At 46.5% G+C, this 16336-nt stretch overlaps 1 protein-coding gene across 1 annotated transcript in view; it reads right to left on the reverse strand.

Moving 5' to 3' along the window:
- The window catches only part of LOC118379945 (semaphorin-3D-like), a 175322-nt gene that overhangs the window by 54562 nt on the left and 104424 nt on the right, over positions 1–16336 (reverse strand). Inside the window, exons 3-4 of the mRNA XM_052526219.1 lie at positions 3877–4037; positions 2931–2993 (exon numbers count right to left, since the gene is read on the reverse strand). Coding sequence (XP_052382179.1) covers positions 2931–2993; positions 3877–4037 — 224 coding nt within the window. The remainder of the gene's footprint in view (positions 1–2930; positions 2994–3876; positions 4038–16336) is intronic.

Genomic DNA, 16336 nt, shown 5'->3' on the forward strand with positions numbered 1-16336 from the left:
GTGGCCTAAAATATAACACAGCATCATGGGCCTAAAATATAACACAGCATCTGGCCTAAAATATAACACAGCATCATCTGGCCTAAAATATAACACAGCATCATGGCCTATAAATATAAAATATAACACAGCATCATGGGCCTAAAATATAACACAGCATCTGGCCTAAAATATAACACAGCATCATCATGGCCTAAAATATAACACAGCATCATGGGCCTAAAATATAACACAGCATCATGGCCTAAAATATAACACAGCATCATGGGCCTAAAATATAACACAGCATCATGGCCTAAAATATAACACAGCATCATGGCCTAAAATATAACACAGCATCATGGGCACAGCATCATGGGTAAAATATAACACAGCATCATGGGCCTAAAATATAACACAGCATCATGGCCTAAAATATAACACAGCATCATGGCCTAAAATATAGCATCATGGTGTAAAATATAACATCATGGCCTAAAATATAACACAGCATCATGGGCCTAAAATATAACACAGCATCATGGTAAATATAACACAGCATCATGGCCTAAAATATAACACAGCATCATGGGCCTAAAATATAACACAGCATCATCTGGCCTAAAATATAACACAGCATCATGGGCCTAAAATATAACACAGCATCATGGCAGCATCATCATGCCTAAAATATAACACAGCATCATGGCCTAAAATATAACACAGCATCATCTGGCCTACAGCATCATATAACAGCATCAGCAAAATATAACACAGCATCTGGCCTAAAATATAACACAGCATCATGGCCTAAAATATAACACAGCATCATGGCCTAAAATATAACACAGCATCATCATGGGCCTCAAAATATAACACAGCATCATGGGCCTAAAATATAACACAGCATCATGGCCTAAAATATAACACAGCATCATGGGCCTAAAATATAAACAGCATCATGGCCTAAAATATAACACAGCATCATCTGGCCTAAAATATAACACAGCATCAAAATATAACACAGCATCATGGCCTAAAATATAACACAGCATCATAAAATATAACACAGCATCATGGCCTAAAATATAACACAGCATCATGGGCCTAAAATATAACACAGCATCATGGCCTATAAAATATAACACAGCATCTGGCCTAAAATATAACACAGCATCATGGTGTAAAATATAACACAGCATCATGCACAGCATCATGGCCTAAAATATAATGTAGCATCATGGCCTAAAATATAACACATCATCCTAAAAATAGAATGGTCCAAACACACCAAGACAGTCATGGGCCTAAGATATAACACAGCTGCACCATCGACAGCATCCTGGGGTTGCATCACTGCCTGGTATGGCAACTGCTCGGCCTCCAACCGCATCATCTGGCACTACAGAGGGTAGTGCGCATCATGGCCCAGTACATCACTGGGGCAAAGCTGCCTGCCATCCAGGACCTCTACACCAGGCGGTGTCAGAGGAAGGCCCTAAAAAAAGATCCCAGCCACCCCAGTCTATATGGACTGTTCTCTCTACTACCACATGGCAAGCGGTACCGGAGTGCCAAGTCTAGGACAAAAAGGCTTCTCAACAGTTTTTACCCCCATGCCATAAGACTCCTGAACAGGTAATCAAATGGCTACCTGGACTATTTGCGTTGTGTTCCCCCCCCCCAACCCCTCTTTTACACTGCTGCTACTCTCTGTTTATCATATATGCATAGTCACATTAACCATATCTACATGTACATACTACCTCAATCAGCCTGACTAACCAGTGTCTGTATATAGCCTCTCTACTCTTATTTTCAAATGTCTTTTAACTGTTGTTTTATTTCTTTACTTACCTACACACACACACACACACACACACACACACACACACACACACACACACACACACACACACACACACACACACACACACACACACACACACACACACACACACACACACACACACACCATAATGGCCAAAAATACACACACACACACACACACACACACACACACACACACACACACACACACACACACACACACACACACACACACACACACACACACACACACACAATACAACACACACGCAACAACAGTTCAACATTCACCTTCTGCTGCCATTTCTGTCCAGCCGCCTACAGCCTGACTTGTACGTTCTGTAAATCCAACGTCTGGCACCACACACAGGACGCCTCTGCAACGCAACGCCGCAAGGGCAAACGCAGCGTTTCATTTTGGAAATGAATGTACTTCTGGTGTGGCCCCCCAAAAAAATGCAAACGACGCTGTCGGTGTAATTGCGGTCGTTAATGCAAATGAGATGCCAGTCAGGTCGTATACACGGAGTCGTTGACAACCCACCCGTCTCCCGAGAGTCTCGTAAACCTAAAAACAAATCCACAAATAAAACAAAAAATAAAGTTTCCTCAAACTTTAGGCCTTTGTTTCAATTACACACTATGATGGGTGCTTGGCCTCGTCCAAAATGACACACTATGATGGGTGCTTGGCCTCGTCCAAAATGACACGCTATGATGGGTGCTTGGCCTCGTCCAAAATGACACGCTATGATGGGTGCTTGGCCTCGTCCAAAATGACACACTATGATGGGTGCTTGGCCTCGTCCAAAATGACACGCTATGATGGGTGCTTGGCCTCGTCCAAAATGACACACTATGATGGGTGCTTGGCCTCGTCCAAAATGACACACTATGATGGGTGCTTGGCCTCGTCCAAAATGACACGCTATGAGTGTGCCTGTGTTCTCCATTCTAGAGGATTACTAAATAAGGCCTCCGATCACATAAACAGCTTTGTGGGAAAACGCATCATGTTGTTCATGCATGGATGAGTCCCAAATGGTTCCCTTTTAATACCGCCCTACGGGGGGGCTTTAAAAAAAAAAGGTGCTCTGGCTTTGAAAGCTGTTGTTGCTTACCGAAAGGTTCTTCCCTGCCAGCCTGCAGTGCTCAACGTGTTCTGTCGCAGCTGGCCAGTAGATCTACAAGAGGGAGGGAGAGGTTTTGTTTGACTTGGCTTAGAGATGGATGTCATCATTTTAGGAAATTCCTTCTGGCTTTGGTTGGGAGATAAAAACAACAACACAGTTAAGGAGGATTTTATTTTTTAAAGATAGTAAGGTACTGACCAGGTAGGTAGTAAGGTACTGACCAGGTAGGTAGTAAGGTACTGACCAGGTAGGTAGTAAGGTACTGGCCAGGTAGGTAGTAAGGTACTGACCAGGTAGGTAGTAAGGTACTGACCAGGTAGGTAGTAAGGTACTGACCAGGTAGGTAGTAAGGTACTGGCCAGGTAGGTAGTAAGGTACTGACCAGGTAGGTAGTAAGGTACTGACCAGGTAGGTAGTAAGGTACTGACCAGGTAGGTAGTAAGGTACTGACCAGGTAGGTAGTAAGGTACTGACCAGGTAGGTAGTAAGGTACTGACCAGGTAGGTAGTAAGGTACTGACCAGGTAGGTAGTAAGGTACTGACCAGGTAGATAGTAAGGTACTGACCAGGTAGGTAGTAAGGTACTGACCAGGTAGGTAGTAAGGTACTGACCAGGTAGGTAGTAAGGTACTGACCAGGTAGGTAGTAAGGTACTGGCCAGGTAGGTAGTAAGGTACTGGCCAGGTAGGTAGTAAGGTACTGACCAGGTAGATAGTAAGGTACTGACCAGGTAGATAGTAAGGTACTGACCAGGTAGGTAGTAAGGTACTGACCAGGTAGATAGTAAGGTACTGACCAGGTAGGTAGTAAGGTACTGCCCAGGTAGGTAGTAAGGTACTGGCCAGGTAGGTAGTAAGGTACTGACCAGGTAGATAGTAAGGTACTGACCAGGTAGGTAGTAAGGTACTGACCAGGTTGGTAGTAAGGTACTGACCGTGCTTGTAGGAAGATCCAGACTGTTAGAGTGCAGCAGGTAGATGTGGTCTCTTCCTCCCACCAGCAGCCAGCCACGGTCCTCATCCAGCAGCAGGGCCTGGTAACCCCCACTCACACCTCTGTCCCAGAACACACTGGAACTGTTCCTCCAATGCAACTCTGAGAGAGAGAGAGAGAGAGAGAGAGAGAGGGGGAGAGAGGGAGAGAGAGAGAGAGAGAGAGAGAGAGAGGGAGAGAGAGAGAGAGAGAGAGAGAGAGGGAGAGAGAGAGAGGGAGGGAGGGAGGGAGGGAGGGAGAGGGGGGAGGGAGGGAGGGAGGGAGGGGAGGGAGGGAGGGAGGGAGGGAGGGAGGGAGGGAGGGAGGGAGGGAGAGAGAGAGAAAGAGAGTGATGAACCTGGATAAGAGCCCCATATGCAAGCTGATCCTGGGGCTCTGTTCACGAACAGAGTCTTATCAATGTCTTATCAGTCGAATCATTGTCTAATCCATCTAATCAGTCTAATCATTGTCTAATCAGTCTAATCAGTCTAATCATTGTCGAATCAGTCTAATCAGTCTAATCAATGTCTAATCAGTCTAATCAGTCTAATCAATGTCTAATCAGTCTAATCAATGTCTAATCAGTCTAATCAATGTCTAATCAGTTGTCTAATCAGTCTAATCAGTCTAATCAATGTCTAATCAGTCTAATCAATGTCTAATCAGTCTAATCAGTCTAATCAATGTCTAATCAGTCTAATCAGTCTAATCAGTCTAATCAGTCTAATCAATGTCTAATCAGTCTAATCAGTCTAATCAATGTCTAATCAGTCTAATCAATGTCTAATCAGTCTAATCAATGTCTAATCAGTCTAATCAATGTCTAATCAGTCTAATCAATGTATAATCAGTCTAATCAGTCTAATCAGTCTAATCAGTCTAATCAATGTCTAATCAGTCTAATCAGTCTAATCAGTCTAATCAATGTCTAATCAGTTGTCTTCCTCGAATGAAGGGGATGATGATGCAATCTTTGCAAGAGGGAGGGAACCTGATTTCAATGGCCCTTAACTCGGAGCTCAGACACTTCATACAAGTTACCTCGCAAACTCCTCAAACCACTTACCCTCCTGAGCCAACTCTACACCCTGTCTACATGTGTCCTCCGTCCACTGACTATCCCCTCTCCCCTCTTCCCCCCCACCAGAGAAAACTCCCCCCAAATCCTATGAAGTTGATGGATATGGTACTATAACCCTAAACTATGGCATTGTGGGATAATAAAAAGGGAGGAAGCGAATGCAGAGAGGATGTATGCAAAGTAAACAACTTCAGTTAATTATACTAAGCCAGTACAAAGACCAAACATTTTGTCTACAGACAGGAGTCTAGAGACAGGAGACAGGAGTCTAGAGACAGGAGACAAGAGTCTAGAGACAGGAGTCTAGAGACAGGAGTCTAGAGACAGGAGTCTAGAGACAGGAGTCTAGAGACAGGAGTCTAGAGACAGGAGACAGTCTAGAGACAGGAGACAGGAGTCTAGAGACAGGAGTCTAGAGACAGGAGTCTAGAGACAGGAGACAAGAGTCTAGAGACAGGAGTCTAGAGACAGGAGACAGGAGTCTAGAGACAGGAGTCTAGAGACAGGAGACAGGAGTCTAGAGACAGGAGTCTAGAGACAGGAGACAAGAGTCTAGAGACAGGAGTCTAGAGACAGGAGACAAGAGTCTAGAGACAGGAGTCTAGAGACAGGAGACAAGAGTCTAGAGACAGGAGACAAGAGTCTAGAGACAGGAGTCTAGAGACAGGAGTCTAGAGACAGGAGACAGAGTCTAGAGACAGGAGTCTAGGAGTCAGAGTCTAGGAGACAGGAGTCTAGAGACAGAGACAAGAGTCTAGAGACAGGAGAGTCTAGAGACAGGAGTCTAGAGACAGGAGTCTAGAGACAGGAGACAAGAGTCTAGAGACAGGAGTCTAGAGACAGGAGACAAGAGTCTAGAGACAGGAGTCTAGAGACAGGAGTCTAGAGACAGGAGTCTAGAGACAGGAGTCTAGAGACAGGAGACTAGAGACAGGAGTCTAGGAGACAGGAGTCTAGAGACAGGAGTCTAGAGACAGGAGACAAGAGTCTAGAGACAGGAGTCTAGAGACAGGAGACAGGAGACAAGAGTCTAGAGACAGGAGACAAGAGTCTAGAGACAGGAGTCTAGAGACAGGAGACAGGAGTCTAGAGACAGGAGTCTAGAGACAGGAGACAGGAGTCTAGAGACAGGAGACAAGAGTCTAGAGACAGGAGTCTAGAGACAGGAGACAAGAGTCTAGAGACAGGAGTCTAGAGACAGGAGACAGGAGTCTAGAGACAGAGACAAGAGTCTAGAGACAGGAGTCTAGAGACAGGAGACAAGAGTCTAGAGACAGGAGTCTAGAGACAGGAGACAAGAGTCTAGAGACAGGAGACAAGAGTCTAGAGACAGGAGTCTAGAGACAGGAGACAAGAGTCTAGAGACAGGAGTCTAGAGACAGGAGACAAGAGTCTAGAGACAGGAGTCTAGAGACAGGAGACAAGAGTCTAGAGACAGGAGTCTAGAGACAGGAGACAGGAGTCTAGAAACAGAGACAGGAGTCTAGAGACAGGAGTCTAGAGACAGAGACAGGAGTCTAGAGACAGGAGTCTAGAGACAGGAGACAGAGTCTAGAGACAGGAGTCTAGAGACAGGAGACAGAGTCTAGAGACAGGAGACAAGAGTCTAGAGACAGGAGTCTAGAGACAGGAGTCTAGAGACAGGAGACAGGAGTCTAGAGACAGGAGACAAGAGTCTAGAGACAGGAGTCTAGAGACAGGAGTCTAGAGACAGGAGACAAGAGTCTAGAGACAGGAGTCTAGAGACAGGAGACAGAGTCTAGAGACAGGAGTCTAGAGACAGGAGACAAGAGTCTAGAGACAGGAGTCTAGAGACAGGAGTCTAGAGACAGGAGACAGGAGTCTAGAGACAGGAGACAAGAGTCTAGAGACAGGAGTCTAGAGACAGGAGACAAGAGTCTAGAGACAGGAGTCTAGAGACAGGAGACAAGAGTCTAGAGACAGGAGTCTAGAGACAGGAGACAAGAGTCTAGAGACAGGAGTCTAGAGACAGGAGACAAGAGTCTAGAGACAGGAGTCTAGAGACAGGAGACAGGAGTCTAGAGACAGGAGTCTAGAGACAGAGACAGGAGTCTAGAGACAGGAGACAAGAGTCTAGAGACAGGAGACAAGAGTCTAGAGACAGGAGTCTAGAGACAGGAGACAAGAGTCTAGAGACAGGAGTCTAGAGACAGGAGACAGGAGTCTAGAGACAGGAGACAAGAGTCTAGAGACAGGAGTCTAGAGACAGGAGACTAGAGACAGGAGTCTAGAGACAGGAGTCTAGAGACAAGAGTCTAGAGACAGGAGACAGGAGTCTAGAGACAGGAGTCTAGAGACAGGAGACAAGAGTCTAGAGACAGGAGTCTAGAGACAGGAGACAAGAGTCTAGAGACAGGAGACAAGAGTCTAGAGACAGGAGACAAGAGTCTAGAGACAGGAGTCTAGAGACAGGAGACAAGAGTCTAGAGACAGGAGTCTAGAGACAGGAGACAAGAGTCTAGAGACAGGAGACAAGAGTCTAGAGACAGGAGTCTAGAGACAGGAGTCTAGAGACAAGAGACAAGAGTCTAGAGACAGGAGTCTAGAGACAGGAGACAAGAGTCTAGAGACAGGAGTCTAGAGACAAGAGACAAGAGTCTAGAGACAGGAGTCTAGAGACAGGAGTCTAGAGACAGGAGACAAGAGTCTAGAGACAGGAGACAAGAGTCTAGAGACAGGAGTCTAGAGACAAGAGTCTAGAGACAGGAGTCTAGAGACAAGAGACAAGAGTCTAGAGACAGGAATCAAGAGTCTAGAGACAGGAGTCTAGAGACAGAGACAGGAGACAGGAGTCTAGAGACAGGAGAGTCTAGAGACAGGAGACAGGAGTCTAGAGACAGGAGACAAGAGTCTAGAGACAGGAGACAGGAGTCTAGAGACAGGAGACGAGTCTAGAGACAAGAGTCTAGAGACAGGAGACAAGAGTCTAGAGACAGGAGACAAGAGTCTCGAGACAGGAGTCTAGAGACAGAAGACAAGAGTCTGACTGGCGGATCCTGGCTGACTGGACAGTTCTGGCGGATCCTGGCTGACTGGTCTAGTTCTGGCAGATCCTGGCCGACTGGACAGTTCTGGCAGAGACAGGAGTCCTGAGCCGACTGGCGGATCCTGGCAGAGGAGTCTGGTGGATCCTGGCTGACTAGCAGGATCCTGGCAGGAGACAGAGTCTAGAGACGGAGTCTGGCTGAGGCGGATCTAGAGACTGGAGTCTAGGACTGGGACAGATCCTGGACAGGAGACAAGAGTCTGGACAGGAGACTCTAGGCCAACTAGAGACAGGAGACAGAGTCTGGCAGATCTAGGCCGAGGCGGATCCTGGCTGACTGGCGGATCCTGGCTGAGACTGGCAGTTCTGGCGGATCCTGGCTGACTGGTATTTCTGGCAGATCTGGCTGACTGGACGGAGGCTGACTGGCGGATCCTGGCAGACTGGTGACAAGATCCTGGCAGACTGGTCTAGGATCCTGGCAGAGTCTGGACGGATCCTGGCTGACTGACAGATCCTGGCCGACTGGCAGATCCTGGACAGGAGACGACTGGACAGATCCTGGCTGACTGGCACTTCTAGGCGGATCCTGGCTGACTGGTCTAGGATCCTGAATAACCACCACGCTGCATTTTGGTCCGCCTCTCTTTCACCAGAAGAAAACCCTTACAGAATCACCCACCAGACCAAGGACCAAGCGGCGCGAGTCTAAACAGAGGCAGCAGCAACAGCAGCAGCGGGAGACAACCGACAGGTGCAGCAGGAGCAACAGCAGCAGCAGCAAAGGCAGCAGCAGGAGAAGCAACAGAGGCAGCAGCTGCAGTGGGAGAGGCTGCACTATTCTAGATAAATGGACTTGGGAGGAGATCCTTGAGACAGGAGACAAGGACCCTGGGCAGAGCCAGGGGAATATTGAGCCCCAGGAGACAGGAGCCTAGAGCTGGAGGCAGCGAAAGCAGAGAGGCGGCATTATGACAGGAGTCTAGCATGGCAGAGCGGCTGGAAGCCCGAGAGGCACCTAGTCTAGATAGGGCTGAGTCTAGAGCCTTCCTCCTCTCAGCGCAGACAGAGTCTCCCGACAGGAGACGGAGCTGTAAGAGTCTAGAGACATGCCAGAGGCGCCTGAGCCCCCTCATTCCAAAGGCACCAGTGCTCCTCAGTCCAGCTGCCACAGCCTTTTTCTCCAGTCTGCCCAGCGCCGTCTGAGCTAGGAGTCTGCCCAGCGCCGTCTGAGCTAACAGTCTGCCCAGCGCCGCCAGTGCCGCCAGTCTAGCCCAGCGCCGCCAGTGCCGCCAGTCTGCCCAGTGCCGCCAGTGCCGCCAGTCTGCCCAGTGCCGTCAGTGCCGCCAGTCTGCCCAGCACCGTCTGAGCTACCAGTCTGCCCAGCGCCGTCAGAGCCGCCAGTCTGCCCAGTGCCGCCAGTGCCGCCAGTCTGCCCAGTGCCGCCAGTGCCGCCAGTCTGCCCAGTGCCAGGAGCCAGTGCCGCCAGTCTGCCCAGCGCCTAGTCTGAGCTACCAGTCTGCCCAGCGCCGTCTGAGCTACCAGTCTGCCCAGCGCCAAAGTCAGTGCCACCAGTCTGCCCAGTGCCGCCAGTGACGCCAGTCTGCCCAGCGCCGCCTAGCGCCGCCAGTGCCGCCAGTCTGCCCAGCGTCTAGCCAGTCTGCCCAGTGCCAGGAGACAGTGCTAGCCAGTCAGCCAGGATCCGCCAGTCTGCCAGGATCCGCCAGTCTGCCAGGATCCGCCAGTCTGCCAGGATCCACCAGTCTGCCAGGATCCGCCAGTCAGCCAGGATCCGCCAGAGACTGCCAGTCGGACAGGATCTAGCCAGGAACTACCAGTCAGCCAAGATCCGCCAGAACTGCCAGTCAGCCAGGATCCGCCAGTCTGCCAGGATCCGCCAGAACTGCCAGTCGGCCAGGATCTGCCAGTCTGCCAGGATCCGCCAGTCTGCCAGGATCCACCAGTTTGCCAGGATCCGCCAGTCAGCCAGGATCCGCCAGAGACTGCCAGTCGGCCAGGATCTGCCAGAACTACCAGTCAGCCAGGATCCGCCAGAACTGCCAGTCAGCCAGGATCCGCCAGTCTGCCAGGATCCGCCAGTCTGCCAGGATCCGCCAGAACTAGAGACAGTCGAGCCAGGATCCGCCAGTCAGCCAGCATCCGCCAGTCGGCCAGCATCCGCCAGTCGGCCAGCATCTGCCAGTCGGACCAGGATCCGCCAGGATCCGCCAGGATCTAGCCAGGATCTGCCAGTCTAGGCAGGATCTGCCAGTCGGCTAGGATCCGCCAGAGTCAGCCAGGATCCACCAGTCGGCCAGGATCTGCCAGTCAGCCAGGATCAGTTAGATCCGCCATTCAGCCAGGATCCGCCAATTTGCCAGGATCCACCAGTCAGCCAGGATCCGCCAGAAGTGCCAGTCAGCCAGGATCTGCCAGTCGGACAGGATCTGCCAGTCGGCCAGGATCTGCCAGTCAGCCAGGATCCGCCAGTCTGCCAGGATCCGCCAGTCTGCCAGGATCCACCAGTCTGCCAGGATCCACCAGTCTGCCAGGATCCGCCAGTCAGCCAGGATCTGCCAGAAATACCAGTCAGCCAGGATCCGCCAGAACTGCCAGTCAGCCAGGATCCGCCAGTCAGCCAGGATCCGCCAGTCTAGAGACAGGATCTGCCAGTCTGAGACAGGATCTGCCAGTTGGCCAGTATCTGCCAGTCGGCCAGGATCTGCCAGTCAGCCAGGATCAGTTAGATCCGCCATTCAGCCAGGATCCGCTAGTCGGCCAGGATCCGCTAGTCAGCCAGGATCCACCAGTCTGCCAGGATCCGCCAGTCGGCCAGGATCTGCCAGAACTACCAGTCGGCCAGGATCTGCCAGAACTACCAGTCAGCCAGGATCCGCCAGAACTGCCAGTCAGCCAGGATCCGCCAGTCTGCCAGGATCCGCCAGTCAGCCAGGATCCGCCAGATCTGCCAGTCAGCCAGGATCCGCCAGATCTGCCAGTCAGCCAGGATCCGCCAGTCGGCCAGGATCTGCCAGTCGGCCAGGATCTGCCAGTCAGCCAGGATCTGCCAGTCAGCCAGGATCAGTTAGATCCGCCATTCAGCCAGGATCCACCAGTCAGCCAGGATCTGGTAGATCCAGCAACCTGCCTGAGCTTCCCTTCGGTCCCGAGCTTCCCCTCGGTCCCGAGCTTCCCCTCAGTCTAGAGCTTCCCCTCAGTCCTGAGCTTCCTCTCAGTCCAGTGGGGTCTAGGTTTCCTAGGCCAAGGTTAGCGGCGAGGGTCTAGCCACTCAGGGACACTAAGGAGGTGGACTAAGACAATTATGGAGTGGGGTCCACGTCCAGCGCCAGAGCCGCCACCTATAACCATAACAGATGCTTATTCCACAGACCCTCCCCTGTCAGTTTAGGTTGTGCGTTATGGCTGGAGTCCGCACCTTGGGGGGTTCTGTCACGTTCTCTCCATCGTTCGTATGTGTTTTCCTTGTTTTAGTGTTGGTCAGGATGTGAGCTGGGTGGGCATTCTATGTTGTGTGTCTGGTTTGTCTATTTCTATGTTTGGCCTGATATGGTTCTCAATCAGAGGCAGGTGTTAGTCATTGTCTCTGATTGGGAACCATATTTAGGTAGCCTGTTTTGTGTTGGGTTTTGTGGGTGATTGTTCCTGTCTCTGTGTTTGCACCAGATAGGATTGTTTAGGTTTTCACTTTTCTTGTTTTGTATAGTCTGTTCATTTATAGTCATCTTTATTAAAAACATGAATAACCACCACGCTGCATTTTGGTCCGCCTCTCTTTCACCAGAAGAAAACCCTTACTATATATATATATATATATATATATATAGCATAGCATAGTCGGCCAGGATATATAGTATATATATATATATATATAATGGCTGCCAGTAAGTATTATGTGTTATGGTTATAGTATATATATATATAGGGCCAGAATAAGTACTATGATCCGCCCCATGCCGTTATAGTATATATATATAGGGCTGAATAAGTATTATGTGTCATGGTTATAGTATATATATGTATATAGGGCTGAATAAGTATTATGTGTCATGGTTATAGTATATATATAGGGCTGAATAAGTATTATGTGTCATGGTTATAGTATATATATATATATATATAATGGCTGAGTAAGTATTATGTGTTATGGTTATAGTATATATATATAGGGCTGAATAAGTACTATGTGTTATGGTTATAGTATATATATATAGGGCTGAATAAGTATTATGTGTCATGGTTATAGTATATATATATATATCTATAGGGCTGAATAAGTATTATGTGTCATGGTTATAGTATATATATAGGGCTGAATAAGTATTATGTGTCATGGTTATAGTATAGGATCCGCCAGTCGGCCAGGATAGGGCTGAATAAGTATTATGTGGCCATGGTTATAGTATATATATATATATATAGGGCTGAATAAGTATTATGTGTCATGGTTATAGTATATATATAGTATATATATAGGGCCAGAATAAGTCGGCCAGGATATGTGTCATGGTTATAGTATATATATATATAGGGCTGAATAAGTATTATGTGTCATGGTTATAGTATATATCCGCCATATATGGCTGAATAAGTATTATGATCCGTCATGGTTATAGTATATATATATATGGCTGAATAAGTATTATGTGTCATGGTTATAGTATATATATATAATGGCTGAGTAAGTATTATGTGTTATGGTTATAGTATATATATATAGGGCTGAATAAGTCACCATGTCCGTTATGGTTATAGTATATATATATAGGGCTGAATAAGTATTATGTGTCATGGTTATAGTATATATAGGATATGCCAGTAGGGATCTGAATAAGTATTATGTGTCATGGCTATAGTATATATATAGGGTCTGAATAAGTATTATGTGTCATGGTTATAGTATATATATATATATATATAATGGCTGAGTAAGTATTATGTGTTATGGTTATAGTATATATATATAGGGCTGAATAAGTACTATGTGTTATGGTTATAGTATATATATATAGGGGATCTGAATAAGTATTATGTGTCATGGTTATAGTATATATATATATATATATAGGGCTGAATAAGTATTATGTGTCATGGTTATAGTATATATATAGGGCTGAATAAGTATTATGTGTCATGGTTATAGTATATATATATATAGGGCTGAATAAGTATTATGTGTCATGGTTATAGTATATATATATATATATAGGGCTGAATAAGTATTATGTGTCATGGTTATAGCCTCCCCAGTAGGGCTGAATAAGTATTATGTCTCATGGTTATAGTATCTATATATATAGGGCTGAATAAGTATTATGTGTCATGGTTATAGTGTATATATATAGGGCTGAATAAGTATTATGTGTTATGGTCATAGTGTATATATATAGGGCTGAATAAGTATTATGTGTCATGGTTATAGTATATATATATATATCCCCAATAGGGCTGAATAAGTATTATGTGTCCATGGTTATAGTATATTCCTTGTTTTATGTTGGGCTGAATAAGTATTATGTGTCATGGTTATAGTATATGATATATTCTAATCAGGGCTGAATCAGTATTATGTGTCATGGTTATAGTGTATATATATAGGGCTGAATAAGTATTATGTGTCATTTTCTTGTTATAGTCTGTATATATATAGGGCATGAATAACCACCACGCTGCATTTTGGTCCGTTATTTCACCAGAAGAAAACCCTTACATAGTGTATATATATAGGGCTGAATAAGTATTATGTGTCATGGTTATAGTATATATATATATATAGGGCTGAATAAGTATTATGTGTCATGGTTATAGTATATATATATAGGGCTGAATAAGTATTATGTGTCATGGTTATAGTATATTTGTGGATAACATTTGTTTAATATTTAGACGATATAATCTTTCTCGTTAATATATCCGTCATATTTTCCTCTGTTTCCTCTGTTTCCTCTGTTTCCTCTGTTTCCTCTGTTTCCTCTGTTACCCCTGTTTCCTCTGTTTCCCTGTTTCCCTGTTTCCTCTGTTTCCTCTGTTTCCTCTGTTTCCTCTGTTACCTCTGTTTCTGTTTCCCCTGTTTCCTCTGTTTCCTCTGTTTCCCCTGTTTCCCCTGTTTCCTGTTTCCTCTGTTTCCTCTGTTTCCTCTGTTATCTCTGTTTCCTCTGTTTCCTCTGTTTCCTCTGTTTCCTCTAGCAGAAAGAGTTCAGAGCACCAAGACATGTCATCTTGTGAAACACACACACGTACGCACACACACACACACACACACACACACGCACACACACTTCCTGCCAGCTGTTTGTTGTTTTCACAGGCAGAATGGTAGGACAGTGTGTTCTGACCAAGCAAAACATTGTGTGTGTTTGTATATGTGTGGAAATGTGTATGTGTATGTGTGTGTGTGTGCGTGTGCGTGTGCGTGTGTATGTGTGCGTGTGTGTGTGTACGTGTGTGTGTGTGCGTGTGTGTATGTGTATGTGTTTGCGTGTGCGTGTGCGTGTGTGTGTGTGTGTGTGTGTGTGTGTATGTGTGCGTGTGTGTGTACGTGTGTGCGTGTGTGTAGGTGTGCGTGTGTGTGTGCGTGTGTGTGTGTATGTGTGCGTGTGTGCGTGTGTATGCGTGTGTATGTGTGTATGTGTGTGTGTGTGTGTGTGTGTACGTGTGTATGTGTGTATGTGTGCGTGTGTGTGCGTGTGCGTGTGTATGTGTGCGTGTGTGTGTGTGTGTGTGTGTGTGTGTGTGTACGTGTGTGTGTGTGCGTGTGTGTGTGTGTGTGTGTATGTGTTTGTGTGCGTGTGCATGTGTATGTGTGCGTGCGTGTGTGTGTGCGTGCGTGTGTGCGTGTGTGCGTGTGTGTGTGTGTGTGTGTGTGTGTGTGTGTGTGTGTGTGTGTGTGTGTGTGTGTGTGTGTGTGTGTGTGTGTGTGTGTGTGTGTGTGTGTGTGTGTGTGTGTGTAGATGAGTTATGGGTAGAGTTAAGATGGTGTTTAACTTCCTATAAAATAAACATTACTCTTCTTCTTGAACTTATACAGCCCATTGGCAGTATCCTAAATGACTCCCTATTCCAGATATAGTGCACTACTTCTGACCCGGGTCCATAGGGCTTTGGTCAAAAGTAGTGCACTTTCTGACCCAGGTCCATAGGGCTTTGGTCAAAAGTAGTGCACTACTTTCAACTGACCTGAGCCCTAGGACCGTGCCCCAGGACTACCTGACATGAAGGCTCCTTGCTGTCCCCAGTCCACCTGACTGGTTTCAACTGTTCTGCCTTATTATTATTCGACCATGCTGGTCATTTATGAACATTTGAACATCTTGGTCATGTTCTGTTATAATCTCTACCCGGCACAGCCAGAAGAGGACTGGCCACCCCACATAGCCCGGTTCCTCTCTAGGTTTCTTCCTAGGTTTTGGCCTTTCTAGGGAGTTTTTCCTAGCCACCGTGCTTTTACACCTGCATTGTTTGCTGTTTGGGGTTTTAGGCTGGGTTTCTGTACAGCACTTTGAGATATCAGCTGATGTACCTATATAAATAAATTTGGATTTGATTTGACAGGTCCATAGGGCTTTGGTCAAAAGTAGTGCACTATATATGGAGCAGGGTGCTATTTGGGATGCACAGCCACAGTCATGGTCTTTCGGCTCCGGAACTGTCGACCGCAGAGTATCAATAGGATGAGGTATATGATCAAATACAGGAATCCCCCTGGGGGGGGAAGAAGTCGAGTCCCAAAACTCATAATGAGGCATTAGTTTGATGCGTTTCTTCTCGGACTATTTGAAAACTGTGTTTGGTTTTTGCGCCTGTTTTTGTTCTCTACCTGGCAATCAATAGGTTTGTTGAATGATTAACCAATGATTAACCAATGATTAACCAACGATTAACCGATGATTAACTGATGATTAATCAATGATTAACCAATGATTAACCAATGATTAACCAATTATAAACCAATGATTAACCAATGATTAACCAATGATTAACCAATGATTAACCAATGATAAACCGATGATTAACTGATGATTAATCAATGATTAACCAATGATTAACCAATGATTAACCCATTATAAACCAATGATTAACCAATTATTAACCAATGATTAACCAATGATTAACCGATGATTAACCCCTTCATCAGTATGACCATCATTCACTTATTCTACGTGAGCAAAATGTGCTCCTAAGCAGTGAGCAGGCTTTACATACTCTCTGATTACTTCTGATTGGTCAGTGCCCCGGGCCACAGGTTTGATTTTGTTTCAACTTTCAGTTTCAAATGTCAAGTCACTAAGAGGCTGAGGATTTAAAGGGTCAGGG

Source organism: Oncorhynchus keta, chromosome 10 (genome assembly GCF_023373465.1).
Source record: "Oncorhynchus keta strain PuntledgeMale-10-30-2019 chromosome 10, Oket_V2, whole genome shotgun sequence".
NCBI classification, from domain to species: Eukaryota; Metazoa; Chordata; class Actinopteri; order Salmoniformes; family Salmonidae; genus Oncorhynchus; species Oncorhynchus keta.